We start from the raw sequence: 24,450 nt of genomic DNA on the forward strand, positions 1-24,450 counted from the left end.
TGCTATCTGGGATTGTTTCAATCTTCCCAGTACAACACGGTATGACAGCAGAAAGATGTTACTGGGCTGGTAATCAATTTTTTTTAATATTTGTTCACTGGCCAGGCCATCATTTATACCCACCCCTAAAGGCGTTTAGGAGTCAACCACATCGCTGTGACTCTGGAGCCACATGCAAGTCAGACAAGGTAAGGATGGCAAATTTCCTTCCCTAAAGAGCATTAATGTGCCAAATGGGTTTTTTACAGTGATCGACAATGGTTTTACAGTCATCTTTGGACTTTTAATTCCAGATTTTATTTTTATTGACCTCAAATTTCACCATCTGCTGTGGTGGGATTTGAACCTGGCTCCCCAGAGTATTATCCTAACTCTCTGGATTACTAGCCCGATGATAATACCTTCATGCCACTATCTCCCTTAAATCAAGGTCCTTTAAGCCTCACACCTGGCTTAAAGCAACTCAAAGGCTTCCACAAAGGCCATGCACTAGTCACTGTGCAAAAAAGACTGAGAGAGCCCATAAACTTGAACAAATTGTCTGCAAACTACAAATAAGTTAGAGGTAACTTTGCTGGTATTCCAGAGGCTTAGTCTTACAATCCAGAGATGGTTTTATTTATTAAAGTTTTTATTTATTGGTCACAAGTAGGCTTACATTAACAATGCAATGAAGTTATTGTGAAAATCCCCAAGTCGCCACACTCCGGCGCCTGTTCGGATACACTGAGGGAGAATTTAGCATGACCCATGCACCTAACCAGATTTTTTGGATTGTGGAGGAAACCGGAGCACTCAGAGAAAACTCATCCAGACACAGGGAGAATGTGTAAACTCCACACAGACAGTGACCCAAGCCAGAAATTGTACCGAGGTCCCTGGAGCTGTGAGGCAGCAGTGCTAACCACCGTACCACCGTGCTTCCCTGGGTGAGGGGTATTCAAATGTGCAAAATTTGAGAAATTTCAGTTCAGTTAAACAAATCTGAACTTAAAACCAGAGTCGGTAAAGGGGGCTGTCAAAGTACGAGATTGTCAGAAAAACCCAACTGGTTTCCTAAAATACTTTAATGAGAGAAACCTACTGTGTGGATTTCATCTGACCTTTACATGACTCTGGATCGTTTATTGAATTTCACCATAAGCCATGGTGGGATTTGAACCCACATCCCCTAAAGCATTACGTTGAGTCTTCACATCACCTATCCAGTGCTAATACCAATGTGCCATCACTTCCCTCCTACCTAACTCCACACCCACAGCAATGTAGTGGACACTTAGTTGGCCTTTTAACTGGCACAGTAAGTCACTCAGTGCTATCAAAGAAACTAGCTTCACCATGGAAACTGCACCACCCCAACTTTCTCATCTAACAGGCATTTAGAGATGGGCAATAACGTTGGCCATGTCAGCATTGCCCACATCCGGCGAATGAATAAATAAATTACAAATAACTTCTATTGCTATTCAAGAGCTGTCATTGTACTTTAAGAAGGATATGAATGATGATTTGACAGCAATCTGACCCAGTGGCTGCCAGCATTTGACCTAAAAATATTAAACAATGTTCGTATCTGTAAATCTTCAAAATAAACGTTTTAAATCAAAACAAACTCTGCAGTCCTACATGCTGGGGGTGATTGTGGGTTGTGAAATCGAGCTGGCACGCTCAGCTCACACTAAGCTTCGACTCAGGAAAATTCCTGCTGTGTTCTCAAATGCATTACTCGCCTAAAACAACCCTTTCGCTATCCACTGGCAACGGTCAGGTTTACCCTGAGCAACGATCTGTGTAACAACCCAACAACTGCAATTCGCACTAGCATCTGTGTATATTTAACATCAACATTAATCTCAGCATGGTGGCACAGCGGTTAGCGCTGCTGCCTCACAGCGCCAAGAACCTGGGTTTGACTCCTGGTTTGGGTCACTCTCTGTGTGGAGTTTGCACATTCTCCTCGTGTCTGCGAGGGTTTCCTCCCACAGTCGGAAAGACATGCTGGTTAGATATGTTGGCCATGCTTAATTCTCCCTCAGTGTATCCAAGCAGGTACCAGAGTGTGGCATCTAGGGAATTTCCACAGTACCTTCATTGCAGTGTTAATGTAAGACTACTTGGGAAACTAATAAATAAATTTTAATCTCAGAAATCATTCCAAACACTTCTTTGTTCTGTTTACAAAATTTACTGGATAATCAGGTGCAGATCTGAAAGTGTCAATTTAATCTGCAGCAATGCAATTTTTTTAAGGATCCAGTCGCCTTACAGATCTTTTCCTTCATCTCACTGACTTTGCCACGCTTGATTTTAACAATACTGACCGCAACAATTTGAAACTGTGTTATAGCATTGTCTCACTCACTTAGTTGATAGTCTTGTGATGTATTTTGGCTGAGTGTGCTGATTTCACATTTGGACAGCAATATCGCTGCAGAAAAATAAAATTCTGCTTGTTTAGTTGCTTAGGAACACAGGACTGAGGAGCAGGAGTAGGCCATCCAGCCCTTCAAGCCTGCTCCACCTTTCAATAAGATCATGGCTGACCTGGTTTTGGGTGTCGACTCCACTTTCCTGTCTGCCCTTATAACCCTTGCCTATCAAAAATCTATCCAACTCTATCTTGAATAGATTCAGTGCCCCAGCCAGCCCCCAGTGATCTCTGGGAAAGGGAATTCCTCAGACTAACAAACCTCTATGTAAAAAAAATTCTCCTCAGTTCCTTAAAAAGGAGACCTCCTATTCTTAAACTTTGTCCCCTAGTTCGATCTTCCCCTCAAGTGAAAACATCCTCCTCAAAACTACACCATCAAGTCCCCTCAGGATCTTATGACCAGAATTCCCCAACCTTGCCGGCCTCTGGGATTATCCAGTCCCGCTGCAGTCGATGGAGGTTTGACTGAAAGCCAAATTCTCTATTCTCACTGGCAGCAGTGGCGAGGCGTACGAGATCAGAGAATCCTGACCTGTGTCTTTTTTCAAAGAGGACTGAAACTGTCCTCTAGAATTGGTATTCCAGATGTGGCCTACCAATGCCCTGTACAGCTGCAGTAAAACATGCCTACTTTTCCATTTCATTTCCCTTACAATAAACATCAACATTCCATTTGTCTTTCTAATCACTTGCTGTACCTGCATGCAAACTTCTTGTGATTCCTGAACCAGGACACATGGATCTCTCTGTAGCACTGAATTTAGCGATCTCTACATTTGAATACTATACTGATTTTCTATTCTTATTGCCAAAGTTCACTCTTTCCCAATCTGCTACATTTTGCCCACTCCATTAATTTGTCTTTACCCTTTTGCATACTCACCACCTCCTCTTGACAACTTATTTTTCTGCCTATCTTGTTGCCTATTTTGCTGCCATACATTTGGTCCCTTCATCAAACTCACTAATGCAGATTATAAATTGTTGTGCAGCTAGCGTTGATAGACTGGTACTCCACTAATTGCAGCTGGTCAGCCCAAAAAAAATCTATTTATCCCAACACTCTGCTTTCTGTGAACCAAATTCTCCATCCTCCCTTGCAGCTGGGATTCACCAGTCCCGCTGCAGTGAATGGAGTTCTGGCTGAGTGCCAAATTCTCCATTCTCGCTGGCAGTGATGGCGAGGTACATGAAATCGGAGAATTATGGCCACTATTTTCAAAACATGCTGCACTCAACCTCGCCCCCATTCACAATTAAAAATCAAGCCCCTGGTTTCACAAAGCACCAATCTTGTATTCTCTTGGGGTCGTTTGTTCATCTGATACCTTGAAATTTGCTAGCAAAGATTTCAGATTATCAGCTGGTAAGATCTTGACGTTGGAACACATTCTACTGCCTTCCCAAATCAACAATGAACTGTGCCGATCTTAAACATCTCTACTAACATTCAAAAATGTCAAAAACAGTTCTGGGACTGTCAAACCAAATAATTAATACCTCTGTGTATTTCTCTGATATGATTAATGTCAAAAAGAGTTCTCCATGTGATGGGGCTGTCTTTTCAGTTCTACAAAACAGATAGAATTGTACAGATGATTGTCATCACGGAGTACAGATTAACATCTTCCAATGAGTACCAGCATGGCTGAGGGATTGTCTTCGATTCCTGGCAGCAGTTCCATGCCAAGCTCTCAGTTTTTACTATTGTTATGAGCCAAGTCAGAAACTCCAAGTTGTTTTATGAAGTCACCCTAGACCATAGGTTTTGTACTTTGAACTTGGCACAGGGTGAGCATTAGGTGTTTCACTCCAGGTACGATTGAAGCGACCCACTAGGGAGCTTTTCTCAAACAAACTTTATTTACGAACATAGTTAAAATATAATAAGAAAAATTAGCATAACTTTTAGCAATTACAAGAGAGCAACCATGATATAGTATAAACTTTAACAGCTTACTTTACTATTCCAAATCAAGCAGCCCCTTCAAAATTACACCCCGCTTGGCATCGAAAGCGAGTATGCTCCCGTGATCCTGGATCTTGCAGCTTTTTAACACCTGTTGCGAATTAGTCCTTTGGATATTGAAATGAAGTTCTGACATCCCAACCATAGAACTTTCAGTACACCTTGAGAGAGCGAAAGAAAGAGACAGAAACACTGCTTGCCTTTAGCTACTTGTTAGCAACTCCTGTTCAGCATAATTTTCATTTCAGAAAGAGAGAGACAAGAAACGCTGTTTTCAGTCTGCAGTCCAAACAGTTTCTGACAAAATGGAACTAAAACCTTGGATTTTTCCTGTGTGGTGAAAAAAAACTGTCCAAAGCCAGCACCTGACCTGCGAATCATGCTCAACAGTTCCAAAAGGGTCATAAAATTCCAGGATACTGCATTTTTGTCCTGGTGGTGTGAGGGATGGTAGCGGTAGTGTAATTTTTGAGTCAAGCCATCTGGGGCGGAAACCATGACAGAACCGTTAGTGTAACCTGAGGGGTTAAACGCTAAGACCAGCAGATGATGAAACACGCAGAAAAAGAAGAAAAAAAACATGAGACTGGCAGGCGCTCGGGGTCTTCAGCATAGCCTAAAAGAGATTTACACCATATAAAATAAATGGGTAAGCAATTTACGGGACAATGAAAAAGAGTTAGCTGAATTGATGAGAGGTAAAACGATTTAAGCCTTAAAAGGGGTGATTGGATTAGAGTTAATGGGATGTCAACAAGGGAGGAGATCACTCAGTAAAGAGATTAAGGAGTGGTACCCAATAAAGAAAGGAGGGCTGTCCTATTGTTATCTAGGAAAAATGTATATAAACTATGATTGTGTAAAGCAAGGTGTGTGTACCCACGGGACGGCACCCTTTCTTGCAAGATCGAATAAACCGACAGTTAGCTGAACTCATCCGTGTATTTGATTCAAGGGGGGGAATCATAAAGTGAGTATCTGACCGTTTCTCACAATTGGGGGCTCATCCGGGATCTGGAATTATAACGGGGGTTTCCCTCGACTAGACCAAATCGATGGAATAAGACGCGTCTAGTGTATATTTACACGTAAAAACGTCGTTTTGGTCTGGGAGGAGGGGAATCTGAAACCACTCAGTTGAGATAATTCTGGACCCTGGAAATCACACGGATGACTTCTATACACTAGGACTGCTAGGACTGTGACTGAAATCTGTGAGGGGGTATACACATCATTGGAAGAAGTCGGACAACTCCGTGCACGGATCAAGGTAAGAAATTTCTCTCCCGGGAATTCGGCTGATTAAGGGTGAGAGTCATTTTCTTCCTTGACGACTTTATGGTTATGACAGTTTGATCTGAGGGCACAAATAAATTAACTTGTGTCCAAGACGACAACTGAAGACTAACCATGGGAGGTAAACCATCCAAGAGTAAGGATGGGAAACCGGGAAATAATAATGATGAAAAGGGAATACCCCCCGACAGTCCTCTGGGGATACAGTTAGAAAATTGGGATGGGGACCGAAAGACTAAGGACTTAAAAAAGAAGGTTATGATAAAATATTGTTGTTTTGTGTGGACGAAGGAACCAATCCGGAAACCATCTGTATTGTGGCCAAAATATGGATCGGATGAGGATTGGGTCTGTCAGATATTAAATTTATATGTTAATAGTAAACAACCCTTTAACCCCGAGGAAAGTAAGTACGCTGCCTGTTGGGTGGGCGCGATGAGTAGATCGCCACAGCCAGTCTCCCTGTATCCAATGATCCCACAGAGCAGACCGGGGCAATGGGACCCTCTTGACAACCTCCCGCCGCCACCCCCTCCTGTACCAAATGTACCCCCTGCATATCAACCAAATAATAATGGGGCCCAAGGGCCCCGAGGGGAAGATCTCATAAATCTTGAGAACGGCACAGGAGGCGGACCCCCAGTTGAGGGTCTGCGGAGGTCCAAGAGGTTGGTAATAAAACAGTCCCTGGAACAACAGCAGAATAATGGGGCTTCAGCGCCCGAGGTGGAAATGCACCCTCTCAGGGAGGTTCCCTTCGGACAAAGAGAGACAGGGTTCGTGGTGGTGCCTCTTAACTCGGCAGACATCCGACAACTTAGGAAGGAGTTGCCCCCTCTCCTAGAGGACCCTGTCGCGGTAGCGACACAACTTGACCAATTCCTGGGTCCAAGCATGTATACTTGGGGGGAACTCCGGGCCATAATGAGCATATTATTCAACTACGATGAAGGAGTTATGATCCGAAATAGGGCCATGGAAATTTGGGATAGGGATCACCAACAGCAAGAACAACTCAGGGGAGATCAAAAATACCCTCTTGAGGATCCAAATTGGAATCATAATACCCAGGAAGGGCGGACAAACATGTCGGATCTCCGGAATCTTATAATTCGGGGGATCCAGACATGTGTCCCCAAGCAGCAGAATGTGGCAAAAGCATTTGATATTAGGCAAGGAAAAGATGAATCACCCAGCATGTTCTTAGACAGACTGAGGGAGTCTGTCCGCAAATATTCAGGAATCGATCCTGATGATGAAATTGGAAAGGGAATGCTAAAAATTAATTTTGTAACGAAATCTTGGCCAGATATCCAGAGAAAACTACAAAAGATTGAGGATTGGAGTGGGAAGGACATGGTGGAATTATTGCGGGAGGCGCAGAAGGTCTTTGTGCAGAGAGAGGTTGTAAAGGAAAAGCAGAAGGCAAAGATGATGGTGGCAGCCGTTAGGGAAGTATGTAAGTCCACCGGGATAACGGATGAAGGATATACAGTAGGTAGGGGAAGGTCAAGGGGAGGTTGGAAGGAAAGGGGGGCCAGGAGGGGCCGAGGTAGAGGACGAGGAGAATTTTACGGTGGTGACCGGCCCCGGGCGGCCGGGTGTTACCACTGTGGGAAACCGGGACACTTCAAAAGAGAGTGTCCTGAATTTAAGAAGGAACGAGAAGGGATTTATGAAATGGAATGTGAGGTTGATTAGAGGGGTCAGGGGAGAATCGGAAAAAGGACCTACCAAGAACCCCTGGTAAATTTAAAGGTGGGTCCACAAAAGGAGGATGTTACATTTTTAGTCGACACGGGGGCAGGCAGATCCTCAATCCCAATCTATCCTACAGGAGCCAATTACCAAACTAAAATGTTGAACATATCAGGAGTAAAGGGAGGGGTATTTAGGGCGAAACTATTTGAACCACAGGTACTACAATGGGAGGAAGAGGAGCTTTTAGCAGAGCTCCTCCACCTCCCTCATCTCCCCTATGGTCTGTTGGGGCGGGACCTGATAATCCGCTTCGGGCTCCGAATAAATGTAGGGGACGACGAAGACCTGGTGGTAACTATGTCACACCTTAGCGAGGACCGACTCACGGGTATAGACTCTAGAGTATGGACGGCCAAGGGAAACAGAGGGCGACTCTCGATTCAGCCTGTAAAAATTGATCTTAAGCCCCAGAGCCCCTCTGTCAAGATACGTCAGTATCCTATCTCCCGGGAAGGGAGACAGGGCCTGAAAGAAGTGATGAAAGACCTGATAAGTGATGGGCTGGTGGAACCATGTATGTCGAGATATAACTCTCCCATTTTGCCAGTCCGAAAGTCTGACGGCAGTTACAGAATGGTCCAAGACTTGAGGGAAATCAATAAGATTGTACAGGTACGACACCCGGTGGTGCCGAACCCATACACTATACTGGGGCGGATACTCCCAGAACATGAATGGTTCAGTGTAGTGGATTTAAAGGACGCCTTCTGGGCCTGCCCGTTGGACGAGGCCAGTAGAGACTTATTCACCTTCGAGTGGGAGGACCCTGACACGGGCAGGAAGCAGCAATACCGCTGGACAGTGCTTCCCCAGGGGTTCACCGAATCGCCAAATTTGTTTGGTCAGATTTTAGAGCAGGTATTAGAGGGACTGATCCTTTCCCCAGCCCTAAAACTCATACAGTATGTGGATGACCTCCTGTTGTCCGGACCCACAGAAGCGGAGGTCGTAGCGGGAACAAATACCCTTCTGAATTATTTGGCAGGACAGGGACTAAGGGTGAGCCAGAAGAAGCTCCAATATGCAGAAAGAGAGGTTAAGTATCTGGGACACTTGATAAGCCAGGGACAGAAGAGAATAAGTCCGGAAAGGGTGAGGGGAATAGTTGAACTGGGACTCCCGGGAACTAAGAGAGAGCTACGAATGTTTTTGGGACTCTTAGGTTATTGCCGATTATGGATAGACGACTATGCCCCCCTAACCAAGGGTCTGTACCTAAAACTTGTAGAGGGGGCTCCTAACAAAATCCAGTGGGACGAGAAAGAGGAGGAACTAATTGAGACCCTGAAACAGAAATTGATGACCGCGCCAGTCTTGAGCTTGCCAGATTTCAGTAAGGCATTCAGACTCTTTGTAAATGCCAAACAGGGAACCGCCCTCGGAGTTTTAACCCAAGATTGGGGGGGAAAAAGGAAGCCAGTGGCATTCTTATCAAAGATACTGGACCCAGTTTCCCGAGGCTGGCCAGAATGTGTCCAGAATGCTGCCACGGCCAAATTGGTGGAAGAAAGTAGGAAGCTGACATTTGGGGCACCCTTGACGGTCATTACCCCCCACCAGGTTAGGACTATTTTAAATCAGAGGGCTGGGAGATGGCTGACGGACTCAAGAATCTTGAAGTATGAGGCCATTTTGCTAGATCGGGACGATCTTAAGATAGAGGTCAATTCCTGTCAGAACCCAGCTGAATTCCTCTGGAAGGGGGAAGAAGGCGAGGGACTCGAACATTGCTGTTCGGACATAATAGATCTCCAGAGTAAGGTAAGGGAGGATCTAAGGGACTCCCCTCTTCACACTGGAAAGCGATGGTATATAGATGGATCCTCCCGGGTGGTAAACGGAAAAAGGCATAATGGATACGCGATCATTAGTGAAGCTGGCTGGAATTTGGTAGAAAGGGGGCGACTGCCTAATGTCTGGTCTGCCCAGACATGTGAATTATATGCTCTACACCGGGCTCTCAAGGGCTTAGAGGGATTGATAGGGACCATCTACACCGACTCCAAGTATGCGTTCGGGGTGGTACACACATTTGGAAAAATTTGGAAGGAAAGGGGAATGATAAATAGTAGGGGAAAAGAATTGATACATGAGGAATTGGTTACTAAAATATTAAAAGACCTGCTGGGGCCACGAGAAATTGCTGTGGTCCATGTAAAAGGACACCAGAGAGACAATGGGATAGAGACAAAGGGGAACCAGTTGGCGGACGAACAAGCAAAATTGGCAGGGACGGAGGAGGAGATAGTGGACTGCTTGGTCTGGGTGCCCCAAGTGTCTGAAGTAATAGAAACACCAACATTTAGCGAAAAGGAAGAAGCCGAGCTAAAATCACTTGGGGGTCAGAAAGATGAAAGAGGGAAATGGACATTACCCGATGGTCGACAACTATTAAACCGACCGATGACCAGAGACATAATTAGTCATCTCCATCGGGGAGGACACTGGGGGACACAGGCGATGTGCGATGCATTTCTGCGTCAGTACGCACATCCCGGTTTATACACTGTGGCTAAGCAAGTCACGAAAGATTGTGTAATTTGTCGGAAGATAAATAAAAAAGGACTGAGACAGAATACGAAGCAAGGAGGGAGAAGCCCAGCCTATAGGCCCTTCGAGTATATCCAAGTGGATTATACCGAACTCCCCCCCATAGGGCGCCTGAAATATCTTTTGGTAATAGTGGACCACTTGACAGGGTGGGTTGAGGCGTACCCAACCGCCATAGCCTCGGCGACACAGGTTAGCAAGGTCCTTCTCGAACAAATTATCCCACGATACGGACTCCCCCGGGCCATCGATTCAGACCAGGGGAGCCAGTTTACGTCCACTGTCCTACAGAACATAGTGCGGGCAGTGGGGGTAAGCTGGGATTTCCACACCCCTTGGCATCCCCCGTCCTCGGGCAAGGTGGAAAGAATGAATCAGACTATTAAAAAACAGCTGACAAAACTCAGGACAGAGACCGGGTTGCCCTGGACCAAGTGCCTTCCCCTTGCCTTGCTGCAAATACGAACGCAGCCACGGCGGGACTTGGGGGTGTCCCCATACGAAATAATGTTCGGTCTCCCCTTTAATGGGCCAAAAGGGGAACTCCCCACATTCGAGTCCCGCGATGTATTTGTGCATAAATATGTTGAGGTCCTGGGGTCTGCTCTATCTCATTTACGCCAACAGGGACTCCTGGCACAGACACCACCTCTCGAGTTTGCGATACACACCATCAAGCCAGGGCATTGGGTCCTAATCAAGAACTGGAAACTCCGGACTTTAGAACCGATCTGGGATGGTCCCTACTTAGTACTTCTGACCACGGAAACGGCTATCCGCACGGCTGAGAAAGGCTGGACGCATTACACTCGAGTGAAAGGACCGGTGCCAGAACCAGCAGAAGAAGTGCCTACTCCTGGCCACCACACCGCGAAGAACTGATTGGACTTGATTTTTGATATGTCAATTTGGGCAATATACGGCAATAGCGGGATGTTACTAATAATATGTTTACTCTATGGGGGCATAGGTGCTGGGCAGGCGGCCCAAGTGTACTCCCTTACTATAATCCAATCACCCCAGGCACAGGTAATTGAGATCGACCTCTGTCGAATGGTACCCTGCAAAGACGACCTTACGGGGCAGAAGAGATACCAGGGGAGGGAAATAGAATTACTTGTCTTCGATAAGAACCCAAAGCGTACTAAAAATGAACAGGGGAAAGTAGAATCTTGTCAAGTAGGGGGGTTAAATGAAGACGTTAAGTTAAGGATTCGCGAGAAAGTATCACTGGTTCCACGGAAGATCTTTCCCAGAGACTGTAAGCTAAACCAATGTAACCCCCTCTACCTCACCATAAAAAAGTCAGACGACGGTGGGACAGAGGGCCTCGACGGACAAGTTTTTGGGGTCAAGATCAAGGAACACACAGGGAGGGTGGGGGCGGCCCTGTGTTGTGTGCGGGTTACAGTCAAAAATGCCGAAACCAGGAACTCCTCCGCCCCTAGCCGGGGAGTCTCGGGAGAAGTCAGGGTAGTGGAGGTAAAGGATTTAAGAGAGACCATTGAAATAGAAACGGGATTCAGGGAAGCGAACACCTGGATAGAATGGGTCAAATATACAGTACAAAGTGTCGGAAAAGGTAACTGTTATGCGTGCACCAGTAGCCGGCCAACTCCCCAGGTGGTCCCATTCCCGCTGGGATGGGATAAAGAACCAGCTGAAATGGAGTGTATGGTGAAACTGTATCAAAACAGAGAGGCTTGGGGAGACCCCACTTGTCGCTCCTTGAGCCTGACATTTCCCCCAATCAAACTGAACAGGGCGTCTCAACCCCCCCCTTTTTCCGGAGTAACGGGGATACATCACACCTGTATCACCCGGACTGGGGATGGATTGGACAGGGAAGTGGGAAGCTTCGATAGGTGTGGAACAGTTAAGGAAGTCAGCGACACCACCGAGGGAGGAAACTACTCCCAAATCCAGGTACCTAGAGCTGATCTATGGTGGTACTGTGGAGGGAGGACTTTGAGACCCATTTTACCTCAGAAATGGAAGGGCACTTGTGCACTTATCCAATTGGCCGTACCCTTTACCCTGGCATTCGAACATCAGGGACCCCGTGGAAAAGAATGAGGGAAAAGGAGCCTCCCGGGTTCTTTTGATGAACGAATATATCTGGACGCCATAGGGGTCCCTAGGGGGGTCCCTGATGAGTACAAAGCCAGGAGCCAGATAGCAGCAGGATTTGAATCCCTGTTCTGGTGGGTGACTGTCAACAAGAATGTAGATTGGATCAACTATATCTATTATAATCAACAGAGGTTTGTTAATTATACCCGAAATGCGATAAGCGGGATAGCGGAACAATTGGACGCAACCAGCAGAATGGCCTGGGAAAACAGGCTAGCCCTGGACATGATTCTAGCAGAGAAAGGGGGGGTATGCGTCATGATAGGAACTGAATGCTGCACCTTTATCCCAAATAACACAGCTCCCGATGGGTCAATTACCCGAGCCCTCGAAGGGCTAACGACCCTAGCTAATGAACTAGCTGAGAACTCGGGTACAGACCTAGATCTCACTAGGTGGTTGGAAGCTTGGTTCGGCAAATGGAAAGGAGTAGTAATGTCCGTCCTTGTCTCTTTCATGGTAACGGCAGGGGTATTGGCCGCCCTAGGGTGTTGTATCATCCCTTGTGTTCGGGGGTTGGCTCAGCGGCTAATCGAAACAGCCCTGACTAGGGGGGATGTCCTGAATGGAAAAGTGATAAATATGAATTTAGAGACGGAAGAGAGGATAAGCCTCTTAGGCGATAAAACTCTGGATGAACAGGCCCTCGACCTGCTGGAACGCCTGGAACACCAGAAGAATGTCAAAAATTACAAAGCGTAAGAAAAACAGGGGGGATTGTGAGGGATGGTAGCGGTAGTGTAATTTTTGAGTCAAGCCATCTGGGGCGGAAACCATGACAGAACCGTTAGTGTAACCTGAGGGGTTAAACGCTAAGACCAGCAGATGATGAAACACGCAGAAAAAGAAGAAAAAAAACATGAGACTGGCAGGCGCTCGGGGTCTTCAGCATAGCCTAAAAGAGATTTACACCATATAAAATAAATGGGTAAGCAATTTACGGGACAATGAAAAAGAGTTAGCTGAATTGATGAGAGGTAAAACGATTTAAGCCTTAAAAGGGGTGATTGGATTAGAGTTAATGGGATGTCAACAAGGGAGGAGATCACTCAGTAAAGAGATTAAGGAGTGGTACCCAATAAAGAAAGGAGGGCTGTCCTATTGTTATCTAGGAAAAATGTATATAAACTATGATTGTGTAAAGCAAGGTGTGTGTACCCACGGGACGGCACCCTTTCTTGCAAGATCGAATAAACCGACAGTTAGCTGAACTCATCCGTGTATTTGATTCAAGGGGGGGAATCATAAAGTGAGTATCTGACCGTTTCTCACAGTGGCACCCCATCTTAGCACTGGCAAATGGGGCAGAACAATAAAGCTTGCCACAAACATTTCAGTATATGGCTGCATATCAGGCCACAGTTATTGGGATCTTCAGAAGGTCCCAATTTTATCTGAACGTTCTGGGGGATGGTATAATTTTGAAGATGTGTTCTGCTCTGTGATGCCCATTGACTCTCAGATTGGGTAGACCTGACAATGCATTGTGGGTACACCTGCTGTGGTGTGCTGCCTGAGCTAGCCAGAAATCCAGGAAATTAGGAATACAACTCATATAATTATCGCGTTTTTCCTCTTTAGGAAAGCCTTGGAAATTCCGGGACAACCAGAGAGGAATGAAAACCTGGACTGCTGCTTCTTGTTCCTGATCTTTGCCAATGTTTCTGAGAAGGAGGGTCACAAAATCAAGCTTCCACATTAAGTCTGGATTATATAAGTTGCACCTTGTGCTGCTAATTGAATCTTAATTGAGCAGCTATGAATTGGCATTGGGGTCACTGCCCTGGATCTAGGACAAATGTCAGAAGATCAAGATGGCAGTAAAACCTATCTCAGCACTGTTCAGATATGCAGCATGAAGAGACTCTGATATCAGCCTGTTACAAATACAAAAAGATGGTCATGTTTTGAGATTGTTGGGGGGGGACTTTCATGTCCTGCCTGCCATGAAAGTTGTAGTGGGCAGAGGGGCAGACCACACAAAAGTCTATTGACCTCGAGCAGGATTTTCTGGTTTTAGGACATACAGGCTGGAAAATCCACCCCATCGCTTTAGTTTAAGCTAAAATGGTGGCATGGAGCTGTCATGTGACCTGCTATAGATTCTGCCTAACAACAAGCTTGGTGGCTTGGTTGGTTAAATTTAAAGGGAGCCATGGGTTGATTTACTTGACTATGTACAAGAGGTCCCCACAGCAAGAGCATCTGTGCTGGCTGTGGTATGTTAATAATCTCCAGATCTCACAGGGAATTGTTAGGAGCTTTATAAACAGCTACACCTTAATCTGTTTAACTCCAAGATAGAGTGGTGTTGGGTGTTTAGGAGATAACCAATTCTACCTGGATATAAGACCCATGTGATTCACATTGCCATGAGGATGGGCTTTAAGAAGTAAAATTCAATAAAAAGCCAGTGTATTAACAGGTTGCAGGCTTCTTAAGGTATCTAAGATCTTCACAAATCGCTCAGTTTGTAAGAATCTGAATCTTTGGGAGAGAGAACAGAGAGTTAGGCCAGTTAGCCCTGCACCTGAAACAGAGAAAATGCTGTCTTTATTATTCACAATCAGAAGATGGGACAGAGCTCAGGTTCAGATTGGAGACATCAAGTTAATGAACACTTAAAGGAGGCCTAGCTTTGGCTACATGGAGTAATCTCCAGGGTAACCCTTGCCATGAATGTCAGTTAGAGGTTATCCAAGGAAAAGGAAGGAGGCCAGAAGGAGAGGAGAATAGCTTTGAACTGGTTTTGGGAGAAGAAAGTGCCCACTCAAGGAACAAAGTAAAGCATGGCATGGGATTGTCAGTCAGGTTAAAAGTCACATAGGGTTCTTTTCTGTACTTTAAAATGTAAGGTGCTGAAAAAATAGTCAATGTTGTTTTTAGTTTGTTTATTACAGTAAAAGTCTCTTTTTAGAAAATGAATTCTTCTTGTTTGATCTTTCAGTTGTTCACTAGAATTCAAGTATCGTTTTAAAAGTTAGCCTTCTCTACATGGATCATTATAAGCTCAACAAGGATAAAAGTCTAAGATTGGTCACAAATTGAGAGTCTCAGGGAGGCTTGAAAGATAGGAGGAACACAATGAAACCCATCTCAAACATTTCACAATATACCTGATTAATTTGATGTCGCAACAAATTGGCCAACTTGAAATATTCTCTAACTAATGGTTCAGGAAATGAATTTGACTGAAAAGTTACAAAAATAAACATGTTCAGAAGATCTCACAAGCTGTTTTCAATCTCCGCAACCAAGTCATAGCACTAATCCCCAGGGAATGGTGTCCTAACCTCAACGCAAAACTGGTTTCACGTGGCATTTCTGGTAAGCTATTGATTTTCATGTACAAGTTCCTGCCAGGATCTATACACCAGGGCACGATAAATGGATATTAATTTTCTTTATAATTACATATCAAGGCAAGACTCTCCAAGGAGGATTATTTGCCCTTCCTTGTTAACTATTGATATTCTTAATTCCAGCATAAAAACTGATGCTGTTACAAAATTGTTAACACTTAGTCGGAAAAACGAAATGCTACAAAGTCATTTCAGGCACGGACATACAAACTAAACAATAAAAGAAAACACAAGTGGTGTTTTCAATGATGAAGGTTGGGTTTTCATGTGGATGGAGGGGCTCTCAGTCTTAGTGAGAACAGTAACAGAGGCACAAGTTCATTAGTCCCTCTGCTGATCCTGGACCCTGCCATTTTCACCAGTGGGTAGGGGTTGTGGTAGTGATGTGTGGTAAATAGCACCTCTGTGGGTCACGGAATCAACTGCATATTTAAAGTGTATCTGCCTCGATCAGATCCGATTTTGGCTAGTGGGATATTCAAAACATAACTGGGTGCACATTAGTCCTGGTAGCAAGCAAGCTAAAGTGGCCAAAGTTCTTTGGAACCCTTATTGAGAGGTAAAGCTTATTCATTAGTGTCACAAGTGGGCTTACATTAAAATTGCAATGAAGTTACTGTGAAAATCCCTTTGTCACCACACTCCAGCGCTTGTTCAGATACACTGAGAAAGAATTTAGCACCTAACCAGCACATCTTGCAGGAAGAAACTGGAGCACCAAAGGAAACCCATACAGACACATGGATTAAAGAATTGAAGTAGCGAGTATGTTTTTTATGAGTTTTTTTAAAATAATGACACTTATTGGGCACTTAAGAACTTTAATCTCAGCATGGCTCCTGAAGTCTGCCCTTGGAGCAGAGGAGGAACAGATGAGTTGGCATGGTAGGTGTAAGAGCAAAGGCTGATTGATGAGTGAGCTGAGTCAACGCTAAGTTGGCATCAGGGTAATAAAGTGCCATGGGGGTGGGTAACAGTGGCATAGGTTGTCATGGAGGATCTGAAGGGCTAGTGGACAGCATAGCCTGACATGGATTGACATGGATAGGGCATAGGAAGCGAGTGTGAGGAGTGAAAGGATCTCACCCGGCCTCCAAACTCTTCCCAGAGTCGCCGGCCGTGACTCCCACTACACCCACCAACCACAATCCCAACTCCCAACCCCACTTCCGAACCAAACATGTCTTCTCCTGAGTCACTTTTTCCTGGGCAGGGTTTATGGAGCTAAAGATTGTCCCAGCCCTGCATTCCTGACCCTGGTGTGAAAATTCAGCCCAAAAAGTCTGAATCAATTAGCAGACTGGAAAAGAAATTGACATTTCTCATGCACTGCTCTGCTGTAAGGATCACAGGCTTTGAAGCTCAAACATCCATCTCCTTTGGTAGGGAGCAATATCAAGCACTGCGGAGGAAAACAGATGGCAAAAAGTGAAGTGAAAGTTTATTTATTAGTCACAAGTAGGTTTACATTCACACTGCAATGAAGTTACTGTGAAAATCCCCTAGTCACCACATACCGGTGCCTTACTGGGTACGCTGAGGGGCGGCACGGTAGCACAGTGGTTACCACCGCTGCTTCAAAGCTCCATGGTCCTGGGTTCGATTCCCGGCTCGGGTCACTGTCTGTGTGGAGTATGCACATTCTCGTCGTGTCTGCGTGGGTTTCCTCCGCATACTCCAGTTTCCTCCCATAGTCCAAAGATGTGCAGGTTAGGCTGATGCTAAGAAATTGCCCCTTAGTGTGTAGGGATGCATAGGTTAGAAGGATTAGTGGGTATAATATGTAGGGATATGGGGGTAGGGCCTGGGTGGGATTGTGTTTGGTGCAGACTCGATGGGCCGAAGGGCCTCTTTCTGCACTGTAGGGTTCTATGATTCTATGAATTTAACATGGCCAATTCACCTAACTTGCACAGCTTGTGACTGTGGGAGGAAACCCACACAGACACAGGGAGAATGTGCAGATTCCACATAGACAGTCACCCAAGCCAGGAATTGAACTCAGGTCCCTGGTGCTGTGAGGCAGCAGTGCTAACCACTGTGCCACCCCAAGTTAATTGAAAAAATAACTCATTTGAGTCAGTACTTTACCAATGAAAACATTCTGGTGAATGCAGATTCCTACACTTGAACCTCATTTTTCAAATTTATGGATGTGAAATTTATATTTGTCATCCATTCTGGCCCACTTGCTTACGCGCGATAAACACAAAACACTATTGCCTGAACTGGACAGCAGGTGGCATTAGAACTCCAACCCTGACTAAAATGAGTCAAGGTTGGAATAAACAAAAAAACCAATCACAAACTGGAGGTAAATTTTCAACTTGCTGTCCAGGTGGGAAGCTGGGATTATAGGGCATCCATTTGATTTTCTTTGCTGAATTCAATGAAAATCGGACCATTTCTGTACTGGGAGGCCAATTTCCCTTCCATCAGTCTTACACCCTTTGATTTGATTTATTGTTGTCACATGTATTGGGATACAGTGAAAAGTATTGTTTTTTGCGCACTGTACAGACTAAATGTACCATTCATTGAGTACATAGGGGAGAAGGAAAGTGCAGAGTGTAGTGTTACAGTCAGGGTATAGATAAAGATCAACTTAATGTGAGGCAGGTCCACTCAAAAGTCTGACAGCAGCAGGGAAGAAACTATTCTTGAGTTGGTTGGTACATCACCTCAGCCTTTTGTATCTTTTTGCCAACGGAAGAAGGTGGAAGAGAGAATGTCTGGGGTGCGTGAGGTCCTTAATTATGCTGGCTGCTTTGCCGAGGCAGCAGGAAGTGTAGACAGAGTTGATGGATTGGAGGCTGGTTTGCTTAATGGATTGGGCTACATTCATGACTTTTTGTAGTTCCTTGCGGTCTTGGGCAGAGCAGGAGCCGTACCAAGCTGTGATACAACCAGAAAGAATGCTTTCTATGGTGCATCTCCAAAAATTGATGAGAGTCGTAGCGGATATGCTGAACTTTCTTAATCCAAGCAGCATGTTGAGAATTTCACCCACTATATCTGATTTTTAAAGAAACAATCTGGCTCCCCACCTCTCCCCTCAGATGTCACCATCAAATTTTTTTTTAACAAAATAGGTACAGAAAAAACAAACGGGAATTATGATTTAAGAACATAACATTCTTCCATTTCTAATGTTATTTTCTCCATTTTGTTAAGAACATAAGAACATAAGAAATAGGAGCAGGAGTAGGCCATCTAGCCCTTCGAGCCTGCCCCGCCATTCAATAAGATCATGGCTGATCTGTCGTGGCTCAGTTCCACATTCCCGCCCTCTCCCCATAACCCTTAATCCCCTCGCTTATCAAAAACCCATCAACCCGCGTCTTAAAAATATTTAGCGAGGCAGCCTCCACCACTTCAATGGGCAGAGAATTCCAGAGATTCACCACCCTTTGAGTGAAGAAGTTCCTCCTCAACTCCGTTCTAAACCACCCCCCCTTTATCTTGGGGCTGTGCCCCCTAGTCCTACTGTCCTTTTTGAGCGGGAAGAGTCTCTCCACCTCTATCCTATCCATCCCATTCATTATCTTATACATCTCAATGAGATCTCCCCTCATTCTTCTTAACTCTAACGAGTACAAGCCTAGTTTATTCAGCCTCTCCTCATAGCTCAACCCCCTCAACTCCAGCATCAGCCTAGTAAACCTCCTCTGCACTCCCTCCAAGGCCAAAATATCCTTGCGTAAGTGCGGCGACCAAAACTGCACACAGTACTCCAGCTGTGGCCTCACCAGTGCCCTATACAGCTGCAGCAAGACCTCCCTACTTTTATATTCAATCCCCCTCGCTATGAAGGCCAGCATCCCATTCGCCTTCCTGACCACCTGCTGCACCTGCAAGCTGGGTTTTTGCGACTCATGCACAAGGACCCCGAGGTCCCTCTGCACCGTTGCCTGCTGCAGTTTTTCGCCACGTAAGTAATAGTCCTTCCTACCATTATTCCTACCAAAGTGGACCACCTCGCACTTGCCAACATTAAATTCCATTTGCCATTTCCTGGCCCATTCGCCCAGCCTATCTAGATCCTTCTGCAGACTCTCCACACCCTCCGCACAATTTGCCGTTCCCCCAATCTTGATGTCATCAGCAAATTTCGACACCCTACACTCGGTTCCCTCCTCCAGATCATCTATATAAATGGTAAAAAGCTGAGGCCCCAGCACCGACCCCTGGGGCACTCCACTAGTCACCAACCGCCAATCCGAATAGCACCCATTGACCCCCACTCTCTGCCTCCAAATTTGTTTTAGAGTCTGTTTATTTATTAGTGTCGCAAGTAGGTTTACATTAATATTGCAATAAATTTGCTGTGAAAATCCCCTAGCTGCCACACTCTGGCTACACTGAGGGAGAATTTGTACTCTATTTTTAAAGTTACAAAGCTAATGCTCAGAGACAACAAGGCAAACCGTCTCCTTGCTTGCTCCATAAAACCAGATTCAGATTAAATCCAGTTCGTGGCCCCCACAAGAGAGACAAACAAGACCCAAGCTGACAAGATAAGGCATTGCACCTCATATTGGGCTCAATCCAGCATTTGGTCTCAGCCAAAACGCCCAATGAGACTCAATAACATAATTTGCAAATACTGAACTGATGTTCAATATTTAAAGATGCAGCATAGAAAGCATTCTTTCTGGTTGTATCACAGCTTGGTATAGCTCGGCCCAACACCACATGAAACTACAAAAGGTCGTGAGTGTAGCCCAGTCCATCACTCAAACCAGCCTCCCACCCACTGACTCCACTCACATTTCCTGCTGCCTCGGAGAAGCAGCCAGCATAATTAAGGACCCTACGCACCCCGGACGTTCTCTCTTCCACCTTCTTCTGTCGGAAAAAAGATACAAAAGTCTGAGGTCACGTACCAACCAACTCAAAAACACCTTCTTCCCTGCCTTATCATCAGCGATACAAGTCAGGAAATGGCTCTCAGCAATATTGGCTTGTGTCTAGGCATTAAATTACATGTCTCCATACTTGAAATGAGCTGACACTTCCATTAAAATAGCATGAAGAGAAATTTAATTGGACTGTGGTAACCATTCATAGCATAACATCCACTGATTGCTGTTGCTAGCCTAGTCCAACTGACCCACGGTTTGCCTTACATTGGTTGTATGAGATTATTTCATAGCTGCGTCTTGTCAGACCCAGTAATCATTATCAGTGTATTTCTATTGATGGCATTCATTGTTAAAAAAATCTAAAATGTAATCAGAGTAGAAAGACATGACAAAAAGATGCCAAGATTAATTGCAAATCTTTTACTCTGCTTTGTTTTTCTTTTAACCAACAATAAGCACTTTCTTGAAAGGCTGCAAGTAGCAGCATTCCTTTCCTTTAAAACTAACAGATTTGAGGAAAAGTAAGGAGAACATGCCCCTGTCTACTTCTGATGTGGAGATGCTGGCGTTGGACTGGGGTGAACACAGTAAGATGCCTGACAACACCAGGTTTAAGTCCAACCAATTTATTTGATAGTAAACTCACAAGCTTTCGAGGTTTCCCTCTTCGTCAGGTGAATGGAGAGTTCTGGCCTCAGACAGAGCATAAAAGAGCTCTGTCTGATGCCAGAACTCTCCATCCATCTGACGAAGAGGGAAACCTCGAAAGCTTGTGAGTTTACTATCAAATAAATTGGTTGGACTTAAACCTGGTGTTGTCAGACTTCTTCCTGTCTACTTCAACAGGGACAAAGTAGAAAGGGTCGAGAGTTTCTTGTTTTTAGGTATCCAGGTCACCATAAGTCTGTCCCGGTCCCCTCATGCTGACACTATAGTTAAGAATGCCCACTAATCACTCTACTTTCTCAGGTGACTAAGGAAATTTTGCATGTCGGCTACAACTCTCACCAACTTTTACAGATGTACCATGGAAAGCATTCTTTCTGGTTGTATCACAGCTTGGTATGGCTCCTGCTCTACCCAAGACCGCAAGGAACTACAAAAGGTTGTGAATGTGGCCCAGTCCATTAAGCAAACCAGCCTCCCATCCATTGATTCTATCTACACTTCCCACTGCCTCAGCAAAGGACCCCACGCAGTCAGGACACTCTCTCTTCACTTTCTCCCTCCGGGAAAAAGATACAAAAGTCTGAGGTCACATACCAGCTGACTCAAGAACAACTTCTTCCCTGCTGCTGTCAGACTTTTGAATGGATCTACCTTGCATTTAGTTGCTCTTTCTCTACATCCTAACTATGACTGTAACATTACATTCTGCACTGTCTCATTCCCTTCTCTATGAACGGTATGCCTTGTCTGCATTGTGCGTAAGAAACAATACTTTTCACTGTATGTTAATACATGTGACAATAATAAATCAAATCAAATCAAATCACATGTGAAGGATTGCAATTTAACTTTCATCATTTTTTCCTCATTGTTCCATATAAATGCAAGCCTACAACTGAAAGCAAAGGTGTTAGGAGAACTTGGTTGTGAACTCCTGTTTGTTGATGACTGTGCTCTAATAGCTCAATCCCAGTGTGAATTGCAAACAGTCATGATATTGGAACTACAGGCCTGCAATTTGGCATGACAATGAGCCTTAAATAGATGGTGCTACTCCTCCAAACTGCCCCAGGCAAGGGATGCACTCCACCTACCATCACAATTGACAACCACACACTTTGGACAGCTTCATGTTCCTGCCTTCAGAAGTTGGTTATTATTGTTCATTATCAATCGTGGATAGAGAAGCAGTTTGCAGATTTTGTTTTGGACAATGAGTGAGGGCCTCCGGAGCAAAGAGAGGCATCAGCCTGCAGATCAAGCTCAAAGTGTAGAGGACTGTCATTCTGACAATGCATTCATGCCACATTAAAGAACTGAATGGCTTTCACCTAAGCTGCCCGAGACAAGTAATGAAGAGCAGATGGCTAAACAAGATTGCTGACAAAGAAATTCTCAAAATAAATTTGACACGCCAAACATAGATGCTCCGCACATGAGGGCATGGCCATGCTGTTCAGGCAACTTGGTTCAAATGTTTGTCAGATGAATACTGAAGAAGATCTTCCGTGGCGCATTGTGAACTGGAGTTGGATTCTGAACAAGTGCAAAACAAATGTCTGTCTGGGGAACATCTTATTTAGGAATGATAATGTGCTGTGAAAAGCCAACCTTGAATCCAGCTCTTCCAGTCAAACTGGTGATGCTGAATATATCAGCTGATGTACTCTCAGCTAAAAAATCAAGGGTCCAGATTTTGCAACATAAATAATAGTGAAGCTAACAATGTCCAATATTATTTACATAAGAACATAAGAACATAAGAAATAGGAGCAGGAGTAGGCCATCTGGCCCTTCGAGCCTGCCCCGCCATTCAATAAGATCATGGCTGATCTGTTGTGGCTCAGTTCCACTTTCCCGCCCTCTCAGAAGGCGTTTGACAAGGTACCTCACAAGAGGTTATTGCAGAAGGTCAGGGGACATGGAGTTGGGGGTAGGGTGTTAGCGTGGATAGAGGATTGGTTGTCAAATAGGAGGCAGAGAGTGGGGGTCAATGGGTGCTATTCGGATTGGCGGTTGGTGACTAGTGGGGTGCCCCAGGGGTCGGTGCTGGGGCCTCAGCTATTTACCATTTATATAGATGATCTGGAGGAGGGAACCGAGTGCAGGGTGTCGAAATTTGCTGATGACACCAAGATTGGGGGAAAGGCAAATTGTGCGGAGGGTGTGGAGAGTCTGCAGAAGGATCTAGATAGGCTGGGCGAATGGGCCAGGAAATGGCAAATGGAATTTAATGTTGGCAAGTGTGAGGTGGTCCACTTTGGTAGGAAGAATGGTAGGAAGGACTATTACTTACGTGGCGAAAAACTGCAGCAGGCGACGGTGCAGAGGGACCTCGGGGTCCTTGTGCATGAGTCGCAAAAACCCAGCTTGCAGGTGCAGCAGGTGGTCAGGAAGGCGAATGGGATGCTGGCCTTCATAGCGAGGGGGATTGAATATAAAAGTAGGGAGGTCTTGCTGCAGCTGTATAGGGTATTGGTGAGGCCGCAGCTGGAGTACTGTGTGCAGTTTTGGGCGCCGCACCTGCGCAAGGATATTTTGGCCCTGGAGGGAGTGCAGAGGAGGTTTACTAGACTGATACCGGAGTTGAGGGGATTGAGCTATGAGGAGAGGCTGAATAAACTAGGCTTGTACTCGTTAGAGTTTAGAAGAATGAGGGGAGATCTCATTGAGACGTATAAGATGATGAATGGGATGGATAGGATAGAGGTGGAGAGACTCTTCCCGCTCAAAAAAGACAGTAGGACTAGGGGGCACAGCGTCAAGATAAAGGGGAGGCGGTTTAGAACGGAGTTGAGGAGGAACTTCTTCACTCAAAGGGTGGTGAATCTCTGGAATTCTCTGCCCGTTGAAGTGGTGGAGGCTGCCTCGCTAAATATTTTTAAGAAGCAGGTTGATGGGTTCTTGATAAGAGAGGGGATTAAGGGTTATGGGGAGAGGGCGGGAAAGTGGAACTGAGCCACGACAGATCAGCCATGATCTTATTGAATGGCGGGGCAGGCTCGAAGGGCTAGATGGCCTACTCCTGCTCCTATTTCTTATGTTCTTATGTTCTTATAACCCTTAATCCCCTCTCTTATCAAGAACCCATCAACCCGCTTCTTAAAAATATTTAGCGAGGCAGCCTCCACCACTTCAACAGGCAGAGAATTCCAGAGATTCACCACCCTTTGAGTGAAGAAGTTCCTCCTCAACTCCGTTCTAAACCGCCTCCCCTTTATCTTGAGGCTGTGCCCCCTAGTCCTACTGTCTTTTTTGAGCGGGAAGAGTCTCTCCACCTCTATCCTATCCATCCCATTCATCATCTTATACGTCTCAATGAGATCTCCCCTCATTCTTCTAAACTCTAACGAGTACAAGCCTAGTTTATTCAACCTCTCCTCATAGCTCAATCCCCTCAACTCCGGTATCAGC

The 24,450-nt window shown here is 45.2% G+C and overlaps 1 protein-coding gene across 1 annotated transcript; it reads left to right on the top strand.

Moving 5' to 3' along the window:
- Positions 1-10,907: 10,907 nt before the first annotated feature.
- On the top strand, positions 10,908-12,842 carry LOC145341088 (uncharacterized). Its single transcript, XM_080185923.1, is given in 1 exon segment — positions 10,908-12,842. A coding segment is annotated over 1 exon segment (1,935 nt).
- Positions 12,843-24,450: the final 11,608 nt, after the last annotated feature.

The sequence above is a fragment of the Carcharhinus amblyrhynchos genome, chromosome 3 (genome assembly GCF_965287045.1).
Source record: "Carcharhinus amblyrhynchos chromosome 3, sCarAmb.v2.hapA, whole genome shotgun sequence".
Classification (NCBI taxonomy): Eukaryota; Metazoa; Chordata; class Chondrichthyes; order Carcharhiniformes; family Carcharhinidae; genus Carcharhinus; species Carcharhinus amblyrhynchos.